The sequence below is a fragment of the Amblyomma mixtum genome, chromosome 4, assembly GCF_055824585.1.
Source record: "Amblyomma mixtum isolate Tamu chromosome 4, ASM5582458v1, whole genome shotgun sequence".
Taxonomy (NCBI): Eukaryota; Metazoa; Arthropoda; class Arachnida; order Ixodida; family Ixodidae; genus Amblyomma; species Amblyomma mixtum.
Window position 1 is genome coordinate 153,059,287 of NC_143015.1, and position 20,838 is coordinate 153,080,124.

General features: G+C 45.3%; 1 protein-coding gene across 1 annotated transcript; it reads right to left on the minus strand.

The window, feature by feature from the left end:
- Positions 1 to 3,100: 3,100 nt before the first annotated feature.
- Positions 3,101 to 15,496, minus strand: LOC149348826 (uncharacterized). Its single transcript, XM_089585915.1, has 8 exons — positions 15,375 to 15,496; positions 13,488 to 13,639; positions 11,763 to 12,018; positions 10,757 to 10,920; positions 9,892 to 9,983; positions 9,164 to 9,322; positions 6,604 to 6,673; positions 3,101 to 3,314 (listed from the first exon to the last, which is right to left on the minus strand). Exons 1-8 carry the CDS (start codon positions 15,494 to 15,496, stop codon positions 3,205 to 3,207), a joined length of 1,125 nt encoding a protein of 374 aa, XP_089442041.1. The 3' UTR covers positions 3,101 to 3,204.
- Between the last annotated feature and the right edge of the window lie 5,342 nt (positions 15,497 to 20,838).

Sequence of the window (20,838 nt, forward strand, 5' to 3'; positions counted from 1 at the left end):
GGTTCACGCACTGGTGATGCATACACATTAAATTTGCACATGAAGGAGGTTTTTTATGAAATCATCCTTAAATGAACGAATTTCTCTTGAACAGCGGTGAATGGATATAAGGAAATAATTGGAACTGCGAAAAGTTGTCAAGCATAGGAAGTGCGCTCGTCTAGGGGCGCATTTATGGGCAAGTCGTCAAGAGGGCAGATATCCCATTAAAGATGTCTGTTGTGGTTAAATTGACAGGCTGTTGACTTTAAGCAACAGTATCTAAATGGAATAAATTGACTCCGTAATGAGTACTCCTTTTGAGTTTACGTGAGAAAATGGCCACCACGCTTCAGTTGGAACGTACTTGAGCCAACTCAGTACATCCCGCTGCCAAAACTTTACCAATACCAAAGCACTGCAATAAAAAGTAATCATATTTGTTGCATTTCATTCTGTCTAACCTATCTCAAACATCATGCTTGCTTCAGTTAAGGACAACGCAGCGAGCTATGGAAAGAAAAATGAAAAGTGTAACATTAAGAGATCGGAAGCGGACGGAGTTGAGTTGGTGAGGGAACAAACGCGGATTAATGACATCCTATTTGAAATCGAGAGGAAAAAGTGGGCTTGGGCAGGGCATGTAATGCGAAGGCAAGATAACCGCTGGTCCTTATTAAGGGTAAAAAGTGGATTCCAAGAGAAGGCAAGCGTAGCAGGGGGCGGCAGAGAGTTAGGTGGGCGGATGAGATTAAGAAGTTTGCGGCGATACGGTTGCCGCAACAGGCAAATGACAGGGTTAATTGGAGAGACACGAGATAGGTCTTTGCCCTGCAGTGGGCGTAGTCAGGTTGATGATGATGGTGGTGCTGGGGATGATAATTATGCTTGCACGTGAAGTGATTGCCTTAAATGAGTACAGACAGCAAATTTTGTGTTACTTTTGCTTTGTAATGATGCGTGAGGCATAAGCATATATGGTTCACAACGTGGCCACACTGTTTTTATGGTGGATAAATTCAAAATAAATGAAAAATCGGAGGGAACGAATTCCACCTTATGGGTACGACGCAGTAGCAATGGGTCCGGCCTTGGTTCCTCTTCGTAAATCACTTGGCAGGCACGGACACTTTTTTTTCTATTGTTATTTTTTAATGTTTTCATATTCAACTTTAATCATTGGTCGCGAGAGGTTGCTTGGGAAGAGCAACATGGCTCTCACAAGCCCAGGTGGCAGCACCTCTGATCGCAGCGCAGTGGCGCGTGATTTACCGCAGCACCATTGCGCCGAGGACTCCCAGTGATATATGAATGGAGAGAATGACCAATTCTGCACATATGGGCATGATCCCATTATCTCTGTTCGAAAAACTACCATCCGTGAACAATGTATCCGAATACCGGTACTAAAGTGAAAACCGAAGTGCTAGAGCACCAAATTCGCATCTGGCCTAACTACACAAATGGGTAATAATTGTTTAAACTATCTTCATTAACAAAAAGACACAGAAATGACCTCCCTTTAATTAAGCCCATCGAACCTGCCTCGAAGGTCTAGGTATATCGTGTCTGACTCACGACCGAAGGCTCCCGCGGGTGATTCCCATCACACCCCAGTTTTCTTCTAATTTACATTCTTAAATGTCATAATGACCTTTGAGTCATGTTGAGACCTTCTAATCACGTTTTATCTGATGTTTTCATCAATTTCAATTCTGTGTGACGTCAAGAGTCCCGTGGTCGTTCTTGGTGCGTCGATATGTTCCTCGTTAATTGGTCGAGTTCCTTTGACGTCACACCTTCATCCGCCAATGAGAATTCCATTCTCACACCCCAGGGATGGGGCCAAGCAGTATTTCGTTTCCACATTCCCGGAGTTGCCGCGGCGACTGCGTTTCTCTGGTACAACTGTTTCTCGACACCTCCTCTTTGCGCCCAAGGTGGTTCGAATCCCGCTCAGGGCTGTTTTTTTTTCCAGTTGGAGACAATTGATACGAAAAATTTCAGAACTTTTCGGATAAGTTCGCCTTGATGTTCGGCCTCAAGTCACCGCAGTTTCCACCAAGACCTACTGAACTACAGACCTGCACAAATGGCCCTTCTCCAGCGCGCATGTTCTAGTTCATGCCTTTTGCCGCTAGGGTAGAAACATTACGGGCGGCGTGGCGCTAATATACACCTGTTGAGAAAATGGCCTCCTCCATTGTTTCATTTTAAACAAGGCAGTTTTGTCGTTTGTCCACGTAGTCATTATCATCCATTTATCATGTTGGTTATATTAACTCTATGATGCTAGGCAAGGTGGTGCCGACAAAAAGAAAGTGGACAAAAAGGAAGATTTCTTCATACTCTTTCAGAGCGAAATAAGTGGTTATTATGGCTATTTTCATTGCTGATGTCAAGATAGCAGAGGAAGACAAAACAAAAGTATTAAATAGCGCGCACAAAATGGCAAACGATGATGATGATCACAGCAGACGAACAGGTCAACCGACCGCCCTCAACGGCCAATAAGCTAACGAAAGTTGGCGCACGCTGCTCCATAGGACCCTGTCAAGTGTGCAGGTCTGTAGTTCAGTTGGTCTTGGTTTCCACACGATGTGACCCGTAATTTGTCGAGAATGATAGCTAGAAGCATTTGAGGCTAAAAACAGCTATTGTTATTGCTGTTAGAGTGGCATTATCGACTGTAAGTGCTAATATGGACCTCGATCCTCGGGTCTTCCACCCTCGTAGTAAAGTGACGGGGCTCAACGAAGCCGTGGAGCTACGTCTCCCGGACGAAATCTGGAAGCACGTTCAGTGCCGCCATGTGTTGTTTTCCCTTCGGAAAAGCTCCAGTGAGGTTTCGCATTCTTTGCAAGGCTAATTTTCTTGTGATGGTGATTACCTAAGATTGATGCTTGTTGGTCTAGTTCATTAAACATCACTTCAGTGGCAGCGCGCGTAGAAAGAAGGGACGGGATAGGACACAAGAGTAAAGAGCCCTGACAGGTGTCAGCGCTCTTTACTCTTCTGTCCTATTCTGATTGGTGATTAACTGGTCTTTTTAATTTTTATTAAAATTCTCATGTCTGTATTAACGTTTTCCGCGGGGCGTCTTCGGTAAAAATCAATATCGTACATCCTCAGGTCTTCAAGCTTGCAGTTGATCCTATGTCCGTTTCTAGCTGCTTCCTGTCATCGGAGTTGCTTGATATTCATTGTTGAGTTCAACTGATCCATTCAGTTCTTTTCGCTCGATGAATGACAGCGAGGGAGAGAATAATGAAATGAGGAGTAGTAATCCTTGTGCACAACGTACCCCTGGTTCAGTTGCGAGATATCCGGGCATCCTGCGCAAAGACAGCCATTTGTCAGTTCATAAACATGCATATTTGTTTTGCTCTAGCAGAAATATTTTAAGGTCGTCTATAGACGTTGCTTGGACTTTTGTCTGTAAATTCTATAGACTTTCTATAGACAAATCCTATAGACTAGTCTGTATTAAATAGAAATCTTATAGACAGTCTGCAGAAGATCTATAGATTTATGGCCATACGCTACAGACAAATCCCATAGACTAATCTGTAGGAAATAGAAATCCTATAGACGATCTATAGGAGATCTACAGATTTATGGCCATACGCTACAGACAAATCCTATAGACTAGGTCAAATGTTTTAGGGGAATCCCCCAAGGTGGAGTAAATTTGCAATAAGGGAGTAATTACTTACTGGCATCCACCCAAGTGCAGCCATACGGCTACAAAGGAAAGCTATAAAGCTTTCTCAGAAACTTCGTAGTTAAAGGAAAATTCGTCCTGGTCCGGGGTTCGAACCCGGGACCACCACTTCACCGGAGCAGTCGCTCTACCAACTCAGCTAACCGGGACGGCAAGCTTCCACTTCCAACTGTTCCCACTTCGATTTATTGATCAATTCTCTCTCGCCCTACCATGAGCTTGCCGTCCCGGTTAGCTCAGTTGGTAGAACGACTGCTCCGGTGAAGCGGCGGTCCCGGGCTTGAACCCCGGACCAGGACGAATTTTTCTTTAACTACGAAGTTTCTGAGAAAGCTGTACAGCTTTCCTTTGTAGCCGTATGGCTGCGCTTGGGTGGATGCCAGTAAGTAATTGCTCCCTTATTACAAATTTACTCCACCTTGGGGGATTCCCCTAAAACATTTGACCAACACTGTTCCCACTTCGAGTTATTGATCAATTCGCTCTCGCCCTACCATAAGCTTGCCGTCCCGGTTAGCTCAGTTGGTAGAGCGACTGCTCCGGTGAAGCGGTGGTCCCGGGTTCGAACCCCGGACCAGGACGAATTTTTCTTTAACTACGAAGTTTCTGAGAAAGCTGTATAGCTTTCCTTTGTAGCCGTATGGCTGCTCTTGGGTGGATGCCAGTAAGTAATTACTCCCTTATCCTATAGACTAGTCCGGTTAACCTCCCTGCCTTTACTCGTATTCCTTAAACCCCACAAAAACCAAAAACCAAACCTCCTCCTCCTACAGACTAGTTTGTAGGAAACAGAAATCCTATAGACAGTCTATGGGAGATCTATAGATTTATGGCCCTACGCTATATTCAAATCCTATAGATTAGTCTGTAGGAAATAAAAATCCTTTAGACAGTCTATAATAGATCTATAGATTTATGACCATACACTTTTAAAAGACTTTTGTCTATAGACTGCCTACAGACTATGAAAAGACGCAAGCAAATATCTATAGGAAGTCAATATAGTCTATAAGAAGTGTATAAAAAGGCTATAGACCATTTTTATAAGGGTGGTGCCTTAGCAAGAAACTCTTCTTCTTCATTGTGAATGATGTAATACAGATCGTGGGCAGCATATTTCTGCGTGTGTTGATAGCGTATTTTCATGAAAGTACTGAAAGCTATTTGTCCGGTGCAGCTCAGTTAAATTTCTTCTACCATTGAACGCTCTTAAAGGTAACAAAATGCTTAACCACTACATCTGTGGTCATGGTGCTAGTGTGCTGACCCGAACGACGCGGATTCTATAGACAGTCTATAGACTTCTTATAGACTCTGTTGCCTTCCTATAGATATTTCTTTTTGACTAGTCATAGTCTACAGACTGACTATAGATCAAAGTCTACTAAAAGTGTATGGCCATAAATCTATAGACTGCCTACAGACTGGCTGTAACATTTGTATTGCCTATAGACTATTCTCTAGGATTTGTCTACAGAGAGTTTATAGACTTTACAGACAGAAGTCTATGGACAGTCTATGGGCTGTCTAAAAAAATATTTGCCAGGACGTGCGATGTCATAGCACGTTAAAGAACCACAGGTGGTCGAAATTTTCCAGAGCCCCCCACTACATAGCGTCCCTCATAGCCTGAGTCGCTTTGGGACCTTAAACCCCGTAAAATCTATAGAAGCAAACCACTATTTCTCTGTAATTGCTCAGAGGATGCGCCAAGCCATCGGCCATAGTTTGGAGAATTTCACTTGCTTGTTCTACAGTCGTCAAAGCACCTCTCTATAGCGTTCGAAGGGCGCCCCGGAGCACACTTCTGTCATTTATAAGTGGCTTGGGGCTCTAATCGTGACGTCACCGAGCGTGAACATTCCTATGAATTGTGTTTACTTCCTCATGCCTGTGAAAGCTGTATAGCGCTGGGCTAGGAGCGACGATTTTCATAAAAGTACAACAAGAAAGATGTGACGATGAAATAAAGCAAAGATGACGCAAGAGATAACCACTTAGTAAGAATGCTTAAAGAGGCAAAAATATTTAGTAAAGTCATGTACAAAAGCTTCCGGGATGCTGATTCGCTGGGGAAAAAATGATTTCGGACCACGGAAGCAACGCAAGTAAATAAAAGTCATAGAAACTTGGCGGTAAATGCGTCCTCCATCTGCTTAAACGAATTGCAGCTGACTTATTGGCGAGTAAACTGAGAAATATTATTTATCCCGCGAATCTGCATCCCGAAAACTTTTCAGCAAGACTTTATTTATTTATTTATTTATTTATTTCAAGATACCCCTAAAGGCCCTCTTCACGAGGGTATTACATAGGGGGTGGTAAAAATTTCAACTTGAATACATAGAAGGAACATTAACATGAGTAACAGGGCAAAAAAAAAAGAAGCAAGAAAAGAGCAATAACTGGTCGTCAGCAAGAATCGAAATGTGGCGGAACAAGAAAAAAAAATAAAAAAAAGAACAAGAAAAGAAAACACAAAGATAAAAACAACGGAATAAACAGAACGAAAAGCAAAACTCGAACACATTGCGGTGAGCAGAACAGAACTAGAAGAAAACTACACATGGATTTGAGTTTTTAAAAGTTCATGAAATGATGTCGCATTCGTTTCAGTTGCGATTGTGTAAGGCAGCCGGTTCCAATCAATAATGGTTTTGGGTATGAATGATTTAGCATAACTTGAAGTGCGACATGTGATGCGTTTGATTTTGAAAGGATGGTCACGGCGTGGATACACTGCTGAGGGTAAGTGAAAGAAATCGTCGTGAAGCAACTGTGTGGATAAGCGGAACAAAAAGGACAAAAATCCAGAAGACAGCGAGTTTCTTTAGTGCTGCCTGCTTGATACAGCAGGCTGTTAAGAACGGGTCTGAATTTCTTGCCAGGAAGGCACTTACCCAGAAGCTTCAGTGTCCTCTCCAGTTCAGTCCTGAATATGTCCAGTACAGTGCAGACGCCTGCCCTGCCCTGTAAGCGGAATACTAGTGGTTATTGGGCTTTGGGTGCTTTTAACGTCCTTGCCGAATTTTATTTTAATGCAGGCTATGCTGATCATAGAGTTTCTTACTATTGCCTAGAGGGAAAGCTGGCGGCGCTGCACTTCAGCCACCATGGACGCCCAAAGCATCATGGGCCGGTGAGCTACTTGTTGCGGCACAGTCCTAATTTTTCGGGAACATGGAGTGACACTACTAAGACGTTTCATTCCGAAAACGCTGTTCGTGTGTGCGCAGACGACTTTCGCGCGAACGCAGTGAGCAAAACCAATAGTAGTGAAAACGCGACGACACACGACGCTAATAAAAGGCTTCACTTTTCCGAAATGCCATTAAAAAACCTCTTATAGTATTTAAGCAACAACATCTTTTTTGAAAACATATTTACTTTTAAAAGTGCGCCTGTTAATTACGATCTATTAGTTTTTATAGTGTTCACTACTTGGCCAATAGGAGAGCGAGTCGTCTCTTATTTTGGGCAAACTTTGCACTTAAATGCTTTTCTGCTCGTTTGTTGCAATCATTAGACAAGATTTTCAATTTCAGGACGTTTGTAGTTATCAAACAGCTTTATTTTTGCATTATTTTTTGGCCAAAAGTTGCAGTTCCGCAACAAGTAGCTCACCGCCATCCCATGATGCTTTGAGCGCCCATGGTGGCTGAAGTGGTCTCGAGGGGTCGCCATGCAAACTCCCATAGACGGGCTGCCAGCTTTCCCTCTAGGTAATAGTAAGAAACTCTATGATGCTGATGGTCTATGCAATTGGCCATTGAGTTAATTCACACAGAATACGCTGTTCGCCTAATAAGGTTGCGGTTTGCAATCAGCCACAACTTGAACTTCCCTGGAACTAAAGTTTCCTCTAGCACCTTTACATAGTCCAAGACACCGATTTACTTTACAGTGCGACTCTATGATGATTAATATTTCATGCGAAGTACAGCATAATGATTCCCTTATCATATGAACGCATAAGTTCTGTCAGGACAACGGATTTGACCTATATATACAATCATAATAAAAGTATTGTAGCACGTACTCGCAACAGAATAACGGACATCCTTTGGCACTTGTTGTTAACGAAAAAGGCTAAATGCACGTAATAAATACAAGCAAGCGCCATTTCTTCGGGCTAGAAATAGTTCAGTAATCGCCTCTTTTTTATTCTATTAGTGCGGCGATTACTCAAGATTAAGGCCCGTTTTCTGAAAACGGTTTTAGGAATTCAATAGAGGCACGTGTACTGTGCGATGTCAGTGCACATTAAAGAACCTCAGGTGGTCAAAATTTCCGGAGCGCTCCACTACGGCGTCTCTCATAGCCTCAGTCGCTTTTGGACGTTAAACCTCATACACCAAACCAAACCAATTAAAATTATTAGTGATGTCGAAACCAAACGGCATAACAGCTTAATTTGCTAGGTGTACAAAATAGGGGAATAAATCATACGTCTATACGACACGCGCATGTTTCATTATCCTTTCGTCACAGTAATGAGCCGAGCGAAACGACAGCGTGCAGCAAATGCCGTCGCCATTGCAGGCAGCTCAACTCGACTCTGCGACTGCTCCACAGATGGCGCTACTTTTCGAGATTGCAGTGTACCTCTGTACCTGGAGACATTTTGGTCGCTTCCCCTCTTGCGAAAAGGAGAATGAGGAACAGTCAGCTATTACCGTATAGTTTCTCACTATTACCTAGAGGGAAAGCTGGCGGCGCTGCACTTCAGCCACCATGGACGCCAAAGCATCATGGGGCGGTGAGCTACTTGTTGCGGAACAGTCGTAGTTTTTCGGGAACACAGAGTGGCAATACTAAGATGTTTCATTCCGAAAACGCTGTTCGTGTGTGCGCAGACGACTTTCGCGCGAACGCAGTGTGTAAAAACCACAGTAGTGAAACCGCAACGACACACAACGCCAGTAAAAGGTTTCACTTTTCTGAAATGCCATCAAAAACCTCTTAAAGTATATATTCAGCAATATTTTTTTTTTGAAAAAATATTTACTTTTAAAAATGTGCCTGTTAATTACGAAATATTAGCTTTTGTAGTGTTCATTACTTGGCCATTAGGAAAGCGTGCCATCTCTTATTTTAGGCAAACTTTGCATTGCATTTACATGCTTTTCTGCTCCTTTGTTGCAATCTACAGACAGGGTATTGAATGTTAGGACATTTGGTTATCTAACAGCTTTATTTTTATATTATTTTTTGGCCAAATGTTGTAGTTCTGCAGTCGGTAGCTCACCGGCCCATGATGCTTTGAGCGCCCATGGTGGCTGAAGTGGCCACGAGGGGCCTCCACGCAAACTCCCGTAGACGGAGCGCCAGCTTTCCCTCTAGGTAATAGTAAGAAACTCTATGGCTATTACATACCGCGACGTCGATCCTATCAACAAAACTCCTGGTAAAACCATTGGATTAAAACTCCGGTCTCGTAAGATAAGGCTGCTCTCTCACGTTGTATGCCAGACCCCAGAGCGCGGGCCTTCCGACGAACACCGCTCGGGCTCCCAGGGCTAACGCCTTGGCGACGTCGGCTCCCGTGCGGACGCCGCTGTCCAGGTAAACCTCCAGGCGCTTGCCGACGGCGGCCGCAATGGCGGGCAGGGCATCGATCTGCGATGCACGATTATTAGTCATAATGGAGAGCACGGCGCTACTTCTTTGTGGACGCCTTAACCATGCCGCCATGGGGAAAGGTGAAGGAGTGAAATGCGCTGGTGGAGGGCTCCGGGATCATTTCTGTCACATTTCTGCCACATAATTTCTGTCACAGGATAATTTATGTCACACGAGTGAGAGATCTACTCCTCCGGGCACAACTTCCGATTTCGATGTGGATGAGACAATGGCCTTCAATGCCTCAAAAGGTCAAGTCGAACTTGACTGCGTGGTGGTATGGCCCAAGCTATGGTAGTATGACCATGCGATCGTATGACTCTGACCATTGGGTACCTGACCTTGTCATTTGACCTTGGCCTTGGCTTTTTATTCAGTCGCGACTTTAAATATGTAGTCTTCCTGAAAAGCATTTCTTGCTGGCGTCGCCTTCATGCGGGTTCGAATCGTCGAAACTATGCCGGGTGCCCGCTGCGTGATTGAGGTGTCCACAGAGGGGTTTCCCTTTCCTCATAACAATATCACTAACCCGAGCAACTTCACACTAACTACGACGCTAGACGTACCGATGCTGGTGTTCCGTCCAGCTGACGCCCTCCGTGATTGGAGACGATGATGGCCGCCGCTCCGCTCCTGAGGGCATTCACAGCGGCCTCCGCTGGAACATAACGGCGGATGACAATTGGGCCACAGAAAGGGGTGACACCAGTTATTCGTTCACCGCGCATTTAGTTGTCTTCAACACGTGTCGAAAGTATGCATTGAATTTCTGCTCTGATATCCACCATGCACAGCAGCTCATCAACTCAGAACATTCCTTACTTTCAACTAGAGATTTAAAAAAAGTGTGTTTTAGAGGAAAGGAAAGGCACACTAACTGTCTCACTACTCCCTGGACACGTAAGCCGCACCATTAGGGAATGGATGAAGGAAGGAGGGAAAGGGGAGGGAGCCTCGCAAAACGTTTGTGTTTAGCTTACGTAAGCGAGCATGCACTATTCTGAAACTGTCTATTGTTGGCCGCGTATGCAGTAATTAGTGCAGCGACCAAATGCCGTCTACCTAACCTAGTAACCGATCGAGTTGCTAAAAAATTAAACGCAAAATCAACAGAAAACGTAGAATCTAATGAATACGAAACGGCTGCCGCAGATTCTACATAGAAAGCGTATTGTCCTTGACACCTAGGATTCCTGCCTATGACTGCCAAACATTCCATTACACAGCATTGATATAACGCATGGGTTGATCCCGAGTCTAAAATTACTTCCCTGACAGGTCCTTCTTACTCAACAAAACGTACGAATGAGTAAAAAATTATTTATAGGTTGACGTCTTACGAGGCCAATTTTTTTTTCTGTAAAGTGTCATCTGCGGCACAAACTAATCGCTAATGGCGCGTGAAAAGTTATAAAATGATCGTTCACTCACGCGTCAGCACTCCCTTCACGACGACCGGCAAACGGGAGACGTTTCGCAGCCAGGCTATGTCGGACCAGACCACGCTGGGCGAGATCAGGTCGTCCACGAACGAATCGAAGGCCGTTCGGGCCGCGGCGGTCGCCTCGGACAATGATCGCGCTAGGTTGTCCAGCCTGCGCAGCGATGCGAGAACGGCGTGCTTGCCCTTCTGACAGTAGCTACGTTCACTCACTGAAAAGCTGAGCGACACAGTAAACTGCGTTTATGATATGTAGGCGAATACTTCAATGAGTCATTGACCAACGAAACGCATGCTGGCTCATGTCCAACGTTCCTGGACAAAATTTTTTAAAAGTTCAAATCTTTGACAAAAGCGGCAAATATTAAGGCGAGAGCCTTTACTGGCTCATACTGTCGTTCGTTAACTAAAAAAGATAAAAGAAAACGAATGGTTGCTTCAGATAGAGGAGGAAAAAATGGACCTAGAAGCCACGTTTGATGATTGTATATTAATTAGTTAATTAATTATAGGCAAAAATGTCGAAATTGCGTCGAAATAGTGCGGACTTGAGATAACCACGGGAACGGTGGGACGTCACATCCATCGGAAGTCGTCACCGGCATAGCGAAAATTGTCACAGAATAGTCGGGAAAACGTCGGATTTGTGTTAGATTAGGTGGCAAAATGTGTAATTAAGCGTAATTAACACTTAAGATCCCCGAAAGATGTATAATTTGGGTACCGATATAGCCACGGGAGCGGTGTGACGTCACATCCGCCACATACGTCACATCCGCACGGCAAGTGCCCTCGGCTTTCGCCTCTCAACACTTTAGTTGCCAAAGTGTTCTAGCAATTTACGAAACGTTTGCTATGTCGAATGTTTGCTAGCGGTCTCAGGGTGCCCTGCCACCCCTTGTTATTTTTTGCTGTCACCAATCCCATCTTCCCTCTGTCTTTATCTGCCGAGGATGCTTATGTCGAGTCTTGAAGCTTGCAAGGCGTGACCCGTACCTCAGGTGCCTAGGCAGGGAGAAGCGGTACTTGGCGGGTTTCATCTTGTGGCCGAACACGGGCGAGTCGGAGGTGAGCACGATGGCCGAGAATCCGGCGTTTGCGGCCCTCTTCACCATCGCCTCGGTGAGCGCCCGGTCCTTGTAGAGGTACGTCTGCAGCCACAGGGTGCAGTTGGGTGCGCTACGGCGTATGTCCTCCAGCGACACGGTGCTCAGCGTGCTCAGGATCATCACTGTCCCCGCTGCTTCGGCAGCTGAAATGGGAGGCGGCGGGTGTTACGACTGCCGGCATTCTGTGGATCAGAGCACTCTAGCAATCTCAAATTGCAAACAGAGTTGCGATGGTGTGGAGAATGATGTCCGGTCGTTACGTGGATGAGGTTCTGTTGTTGCTAGCTTTTGTAGGCACCGCCCTTGCTTTCTACTGCTGACAGCCTCTCCTCGGTAGCGTCATTCATTTGGTGTCCTCACCACACCCATCCTTATCGATCCGTGAAGCTCGCATTCTTCGCCGAATACAGTTCAATCTCCTTCATACGCCAGCCATACTTTATCTATACCGGTACACTTCTACACCTCAGTGCCCAAACTGCCCATCCACATATGCAGACATAGAACACTGCCTTACACAGTGCCACGCAGCCTTACAGTCCCCCGCCTATCCTTTCCCCCCACCCCCACCGTGGCCCATCCAGCTGGCTCGCCTCCCTGGATCTGAGGCTGCAACGTGCCCTCGTCGCCTTGGCCCAGGACGTACTGAACGCCCATGATGTAAAAAATAGCGCACAGGGAACACAAGGGACGGAAAGTAAACGACACAGACAAGCGCTGTACTGAACGCCTAATAGAAAGGATGTTCCAATAAAAGTGTCACACCACCACCAACATCAACAGTACCTTAACAACCAATTGAGACACTGTCAAACAGGGCCAGTCGATTCATCGCGCGTCAACACTCGCGTTTCTCAAGCGTCACCGTAATAAAAGAGAAGCTTAACCTCACTACGTTGGAAAGCAAACGTAAGGTATCACGCCTTGCCTTGTTTTCATAAATTATATTTTGACCCCACACCCTACTCCGCCCCGCTAATTAGGCCTGCCATGAGCACATTTCATCGACTTGACCACAATAAAAAAAAACGAACCTTCGTTTGCGCAAACAGACGCAGTCAGATTTTCGTTTCTTCACCTGGCGACAAGAAAATGGAATGCCCTCCCCCATTCTGTAGGTAACACTATTTATCGCGACCACTTTCTTTCAGTACTAAAAGATAGTGGAACAGAGTAGGTGTGTAAGATTTATCTTTTGATTCGTCTGTTGTGTTTTGTTCTTTGTATTTCTTTTTTATTTCTATTTTGTTCTTTGTATTTATCTATTGTACCTTGCTCTTTGTATTTCTTACGTGTTGTTTCCCCCTATGTAATGCCCACATGGGCCTCTATGGTAAATAAATGAAAAAAAATACTTATTATATACGCCTGCTCTGTAATGAACTAAAGCCAACCATTCATGGCACAGTTCTGGAAAATTTGTAGGATATTACCTATTGTATATTGTACGTATTACTTATAAGTTGTAGTCGAAATAGCGCGGACGTCGATACAGCCACGGGAACGGTGTGACGTCGCATCCACCGGAAGTCTTCGCATACCTGTTTCCTTTAAACCTTTATACAAGACTGCTATCATGCAACACTTCGAAAACAAAACCGAACAGGCGTACCTTGGGCAGTTCCTATTTCACCGTCGGGGTGCGCCAGCTGATGCATTGCCGAAGGCGAGAAGCCCAACGGCATCGACACCGGCCTTCCAAGCAGGGTTGTCGCCATGTTGATGCGCGCAACGTCCACCAGCAACTTAGGCCGGAAGCGAAGCCTGCACGTGGCCAGTTATGAGAGAAATTTGAAACTCTAGCATAAAGAAGCCTCTTTCGAATCAGTGTTTGTATTGTCGGATACAACTTAAGTCTACAGTGAAGCTCCGCCCACATTCAGGACCGCCGCACAGAATTCCTCCACAATGAAAAGTAGTCCGCTGTTGGAACTTTTCGTGAATGTCTAAATAAGAAGCTTATCACAAGAAAAAAGCGATAAGCTCTTCAGTTTTGATACCTGGCTTGTTTAAGGTAGTCAAACATTACGAAGCTGACTTCATTTACTGTTACAATCCGCCAGCGGAGTAATACAGGACGCCATGGTCCGTGGCCCTGTATTAGCAACTGCTGTTTTTTTTGTAAAGTTGTGTCCCACTATAGTGGTTTTTCGATCATGTCGCTTATCTTTTGCCTGTCGAACTCGCTTGATTCTAAGAAGAATGGTGTTGTAGAGGGGTAAGGCTCCTTCTTTGTCAAAAGCAGGCTGCACAAAGACCTATCTCAAAAAGTAAACAGCGAAACAGCTACCGTGGCGAAGGGTGGCGCCATCTGTTGTAAACAGCAGAAGACACAAACACTGCCTAGTAAAATAAGAGGGTTTGTACGCCTGGCACTGAAGCAAAGTTTAGCAGAGCGCTGAGCTTGCGCTTCCACTTCTTTCCCCTTAGTCGTCGGGCAATCCTTCTCAGTAAAGATGTATGAATTAATGAAACGACGAAATTGATAGTAAAACTGCGCTTTCTAGATAAGAAAGAAGTTTTGTAAGGAATGCATGCACGCGGAAAGAAAAAAATTACGCTAAGCGTGAGAATGAAGTGCAAACCAATGGGTTTATACAAACGGCGGCAGTCTAGACACAAATGTTGCAGGCGTGTTAACTTCTATGCTTTACATGGATGCTTTGCAGTCACGTAGTAGCGAATAGCACAGCAAAAGCAAACGCGAAACTCCGACTCCCATCGGCCCTTATAAAAATACAGTCTATAGATTTCTTATAGACTCTAATGCCTTTCTACAGATATTTATTTTTGTCTCCTCATAGTCCATAGACTGTCATAGACAAAAGTTTACTAAAAGTGTATGGCTATAAATCTATAGATTGTCTATGACTGTCTGTAGGATTTCTATTGTCTATAGACTGTTCTCTAGGGTTTGCCTATAGAGAGTAGGTAGACTTTATGCACAGAAGTGTACGGACAGTCTATAGACTGTCTATAGGATTCGTAATCCCTGTAGACTGTTCTCTACGGTTTTTCTATAGAGAGTAAATAGACTTCATAGACAGAAGTGTATGGACAGTCTGTAAACTGTTTATAGCATTTGTATTGCCTTTAGACTGTTCTCTAGGGTTTGTCTATAGAGAGTATATAGACTTCATAGACAGAAGTGTATGGACAGTCTGTAGACTGTTTATAGCATTTGTATTGCCTTTAGATTGTTCTCTAGGGTTTGTCTATAGAGAGTATAGTGACTTTATAGAGAGAAGTGTATGGACAGTCTATAAGCTGTCTGAAGAAATTTTTCTAAAACAGGAGCTTATACAGTAACTCTAGGTGCACGTAGGGTGCCTCAATGCAGCTTCCTTTGGTGAGTACACAAATGGCGCAGCGCCACCTGGCTGAGGTTGCCTCCCCTATAGAAGAGAAAGCGGACATGCAATCACCGACTTCAAGCAGGCTGGTAATAAGGGAGTAATTAATTACTCATTACTCATTAGCAGGTTGAGGGGACACCCACCTTTTGAAGGCTTCCATGTTTTCCTTGAGCGTCTGCTCCTGATCCGCACCACTCTCGTAGTACAGCCTGACCGCCGGTTCCAGCTTTTCTTTGGCTATTCGATGGATGTCCGATATGCTCATCGCGGCCAGGTCTCTGCGCAGTTCCGTCACTCAGTGAAGAATGTAATGACCCATATAGCTCGCCAGCGTTCGCCTCCAACATAAACAAACGCCTTCTAGCAGCACCGCGAAAAAATACGATGTTGACAGACAGACAGAAAAATGAAATGCAGGCGCTCACTTCCATCTGAATTTTTAAGGTGTCAGTAAGCTTTTTGTGTGCCGTCTACATTTAGGAATTAGATGTATGCGTAAACAAAAATTATTTTACTCGCTTTTTAGCAACATGTTATGCGTGTTGGTGCCGAATATAGAATCAAAAATCGCTTCCCAGTTAAGAACTGCTCTTCAGCTTTCGTGAACGCCACTCCACCGCACGAGGACACTGTGTACCGCTAATAGGAGAGCGCAAAAGAGTCGCAGTTCCCGTGTTCGAATCCAGCCGCGGCGGCCGCGTTTCGATGGAGGACAAAACGCAAAAGGCGCCCGTGTGTGGTGCGATATCAGTGAACGTTAATGATCCCCAGAGGACCTCCACTACGGCACCTCTTTCTTCCTTTCTTCTCTCACGCTCTTCTTTATCCCTTCGCTTTCGGCGCGGTTAAAGTGTTCACCGAGATGTGAGACAGATACTGCCCCATTTATTTTCTCTAAAACCAATTTAAAACGTTTCTGTGGCAGCAGGGGTGAAAACATTCGATTATTCTTTTTTTTTTTTTTAAGCGCTAGCTTTTAGCGCGCAGGCTGCCCTCTGGAGAAGCGTGTTTGTGCTTCTACTCATTTTGTGTCTGTGCAGTCGGTCTTTGCGTTCCACGAGGAGGGCGCCCCGCACGACCATAACGCATGGGAGTGCCCGTAGGGTACCGAAATGAATAAATGCATTGTAATGTGGAAACTCGCACAGTTAGTGTGGTCGGGCACAGTCCTTGTCCCAGCAGTGCTGCTCAGCAGGCCGGCGTTCGCAAGCGCGCACCCGAGCTTTTTTAGCTTCGTCTTCTGTCTTCTTCTGTCATCTTCCTCTCCTTCGGCAGCGCTAGCCGCTGAGGCAGCAAACCCCAACTCTCTTTATTACAATACCCCCGGGGTGAAAAGGCGCCATCCTGGCGGCCTAAGGGCACGAGACGAGAGCTGGGTCGTAGTAGGGCTTCAGGCGGTCTAAGTGCACGATTTCACGGCCGCGGCGGCGATGGTCCGACGAAGGCGTGACGGGCTCCACAAAATAATTAACTGGCGATGTCTGCTGAACAACGCGATAGGGGCCCTGGTATTTGCTCAGCAGTTTTGTAGACTGTCCTGGGCTGGAGAAGGGCACCCAAAGCCAAACCAAGGAGTCCGGAAGATAATGCGGCGGCAGAACGGGAGAAGAGGCGCGGGAGCTTTTCTGACGGTGCTGGTCGTGTGAAGTAAAGGAACGGGCGAGTTGACGGCATTCTTCGGCATGCGCAGCGGCCTGAGAGACGGTTGTAAATTCGGACGAATCGGGGAGGTAAGGGAGTATGGTGTCCATGATGGAGGAAGGCTCGCGTCCGTACAGAAGAAAATACGGGGAAAAACCAGTAGTGGCTTGTGTTGCAGAGTTGTAGGCGTATGTAACGAAAGGTAGAACGCGGTCCCAGTCTGAGTGATTGGCAGAAATGTACTTGGCCATCATGTCGCCGAGGGTCCGGTTAAAGCGCTCGGTCATGCCGTTGGTCTGCGGATGGTACGAAGACGTCGTGCGGTGAACGATATGACACTCCCGAAGGAGGGCTTCCACGACGCCGGACAAGAAGACGCGACCCCGGTCGCTGAGCAATTCCTGAGCAACAAACTGAGCAACAAACAAGGCCACTCCATGCTCATATTTCGTGTTTCGTGCCATATATAGCAAAATTTGGCTTTAAAAGGCGTATCGATTACATTACTAATTACTGTACTAAATATCGCGCAAATGTAAATTACATTACCAATTGCTCGTTCCCAAGAGTACTGGCATTACCTTGCAAGGACTTCCTAAATGTATTGAAGTTATTCATAAATTACTTTTTGGACCTCGAACACACGCAAAAAAAAAACGAAGTATAGCAAGGAAAGCCTTCTCCAGATGTTAGGAATTGATTCTTTCTTTCCAAATTCCTTCCCTTCCAACTAGTCCCTCATCCCTCTTCTTTCCTATAGCTCCGGTCGTTACAAACTTAAGCCAGCGCCAACAAAAAAGAAACAAGAACCAAAGAATGGCAGAACACTCATCACTTTGACTGCGCTTAATTAAGACGGAAATGGGAGGCGAAGCCACCGCCTTGCCACCTGGGATCTCTCTACCGTTTGAAGCCTCCGAAACAGCTTATTTATTGCTTCGGCACCCAAGACATCCCTCCATGTATCCTTCCTCAACAACCCAATTGCCAAACAGACGCCATCAAGCCTCCCTTTCTAAACAAAGAGCTTATTCATTCATTCATTGTTTGGAGGGTCGCAAAAATCGGCCTCTGCAGTAAGTGGCGCCACAAATGTGGTTCTCTACTTCCAGACTGACGTCTTTCCTGATGCATTACACCACTGGAAGCAGCAACCAATCAGTTGGTTTGGTTCGGTTTGGTTTGGTTTACGGGGGTTTAACGTCCCAAAGCGACTCAGGCTATGAGGGACGCCGTAGTGAAGGGCTACGGAATAATTTAGACCACCTGGGGTTCTTTAACGTGCACTGACATCGCACAGGCGTCTAGGATTTCGCCTCCACCAAAATACGACCACCACGGCCGAGATCGAACCCACGTCTTTCGGGTCAGCAGCCGCGCACCATAACCATTGAGCCACCGCGGTGGCAGCGGCCAAAGGGACATGACCAAAGGTACTGGAAAGGAGTCATTGCTAAACACGGCCCGAGAACTGCGTTTAAAATAGTTTTTGAATAAAATTCTTTTCAGCTGCAATGTCTTCTCAGCTGGCAGACCGTAGAAAAAAGCAGCTAACTCGACATTCTTTCCCATTAGGCAATAGCACTAGTCATCAGTGAGTTCGCAAAGCTCTGATTTCTTTAGGGAACGCTTCACTAGGAGTTCACCGGGTATAAAGATCACGAAATTCTCTATAGACGGCAACACTTCAATTGATGTCATTGCGCATGCTTACTCTCTTGGGGGCTTGTTGACCATAAGGCTGCTGGGAACAGCGTTCGTGAGTAGACCTGCGCATGGAGAACGAACGTGGGGCATTCACATTAGCCGCTTCTTTATTTTCAGTTGTTACTATTATTTACAGTGACAATGAGTCTGTGCAATGTGACTCCTGCCTTACAAAGCCCCTGTTAAACAGAGATGTTGAGTGCACGATAAAAGTGGGTTGAGCATCGCCAATAATTACAGTACCAAGAAATACAAAAAAAGGTCATCTTTGCATTCAGAAGTGGTCAACAGCGACATCATCAAACCTACGAATACAAACCTTCTCGTATGGCTCCCCAGGCGGCTGTTTGTCTAATGCAAACAGCTCGAATAAAAAAAAATCGGCCCAATATTCAGTGTCATGTCCAGTGCCATGTCCAGTGCCATTCAGGGGCTTTCACTGTCATGTCCAGCTTTCTCGGGGAAAAATTTAGAAAATCGAAAAATTGTAAGACACTCTTAAGGAAACCTTGAAGGTAAATGGTCCATTATTCGGATATGTAGCAAAATATTTTTTTAAGTGTTTCCATCGATCGCATCGAGCAGTTAAGACTGCCATAGAAAACCATTGGGGAACACTTTTGACGATTGCAATAACGTGAATAGAAAAAAAAATACAAGACCGCCGTCTGGTGACCTGCGTATACATTGATTGGTATACCGAAATCTTGCGTTATATGAAAAAAAAATGCGTTCATAAACGGTTCCCCGCTCAAAAATGCTATTGTCCGCCATTGCTGGGTATGAAGTACTTTATTTCTCATTAAAATGCTGGAAATCCTTCACTACTACCGTGTGCTCATGAGGAAGAGCAGACGACGATTACAAAGTGGGCCTTTGCGCGAGTCAGCCCACAGGCCCAATCTCTCAGCAATTTTTCTTGTCTTCTATTCTCAAATATTTTAGGTTGTTTATTTTTCAAATTTCATTCTTTATTTTTTTTTTTAATTTATAGGTTTATAGGTTTATTGGGGTTTAACGTCCCAAAGAAACTCATGCTATGAGGGACGCCGTAGTGAAGGGCTCCGGAAATTTCGACCACCTGGGCTTCTTTAACGTGCACTGGCATCGCACAGTACACGTCTTTTTTTTTTAATTTGTAATTTCATGTTTATTTCCTCTGAATTCTTACCGAAAATGAAATAATTAGCTTGGCAAACAAAGTTAAACCATTAGCTTGGCTCCAATTCACCTTCTTTGGGCTCTCCTCACTGAACCCTGGCCTATCCCCCGTCGTGGGTATGTGCCATGCCACTAAGGCAGCAACAACAACAACAGCGCCCTGGCCAATCCCCTGCCGTGAGTATGTGCCATTAAGCCTAAGGACATAATCATCACCATCATCAATCATCTGGCAGGGGATTGGCCAGGGTGCATAGCGGATACAAAAGTTGTTGTTGTTGCTGCCTTAGTGGGATGGAATATACCCACGACGGGGGATAGGCCTGGGTTCAGTGAGGAAAGCCCAAAGAAGGTGAATTGGAGCCACGCTATTGGTTTAACTTTGATTGCTAAGCTAATGATTTAATTTTGGGTAAGAATTCAGAGGAATTAAACATGAAATTACAAATTAAAAAAACGTGCACTGTGCGATGCGAGTGCACGTTAAAGAACCCTAGGTGGTAGAAATTTGCGGAGCCCTTCACTACGGCGTCCCTCATAGCCTGAGTTTCTTTGGGACGTTAAACTTTGCAGTCTTCTCCGCTGTGCCAGAGCAATTGTGGCAAGTATTCGTTACCATATCGACTAACTTCAATTCATCTCCAGGCCCTTTCAAACGTTTTTAGACTCACGTTGTCTTCCGTTCATGGCCCACAGGGGGCGCACCCTGCGCAGCGGGGAAGGTATCTTGTAGGTGAGCTCCGACTCTTCCGGTTCGTACACGACGACATGACCCTTGTTGAAACCTCCCTTTGCAAAGTCACTGCCTCCTAGGACCGAGTCTGAAACACGGTCACGCATATAAATTTCCGCACAACCGTTATCATGGGCGGGTACAGACAAAGAGCGAACACCCATCGATCCACGTTTTTAACGTGATAACGTCGGGGCTTCCGTTCTGCAGAATCCCCAGCGTCGTTCGCGGTGTCATGTCCTGAATTCTCGAACAGAAATTTTTAATATTTATATTTGGTAAGACAGTGTTGAGGTCAATTGTTTAGGGGAATACCGAAGGTGGAGTAGATTTGTAATAAGGGAGTAAAGGCTCATTAAGTAAGT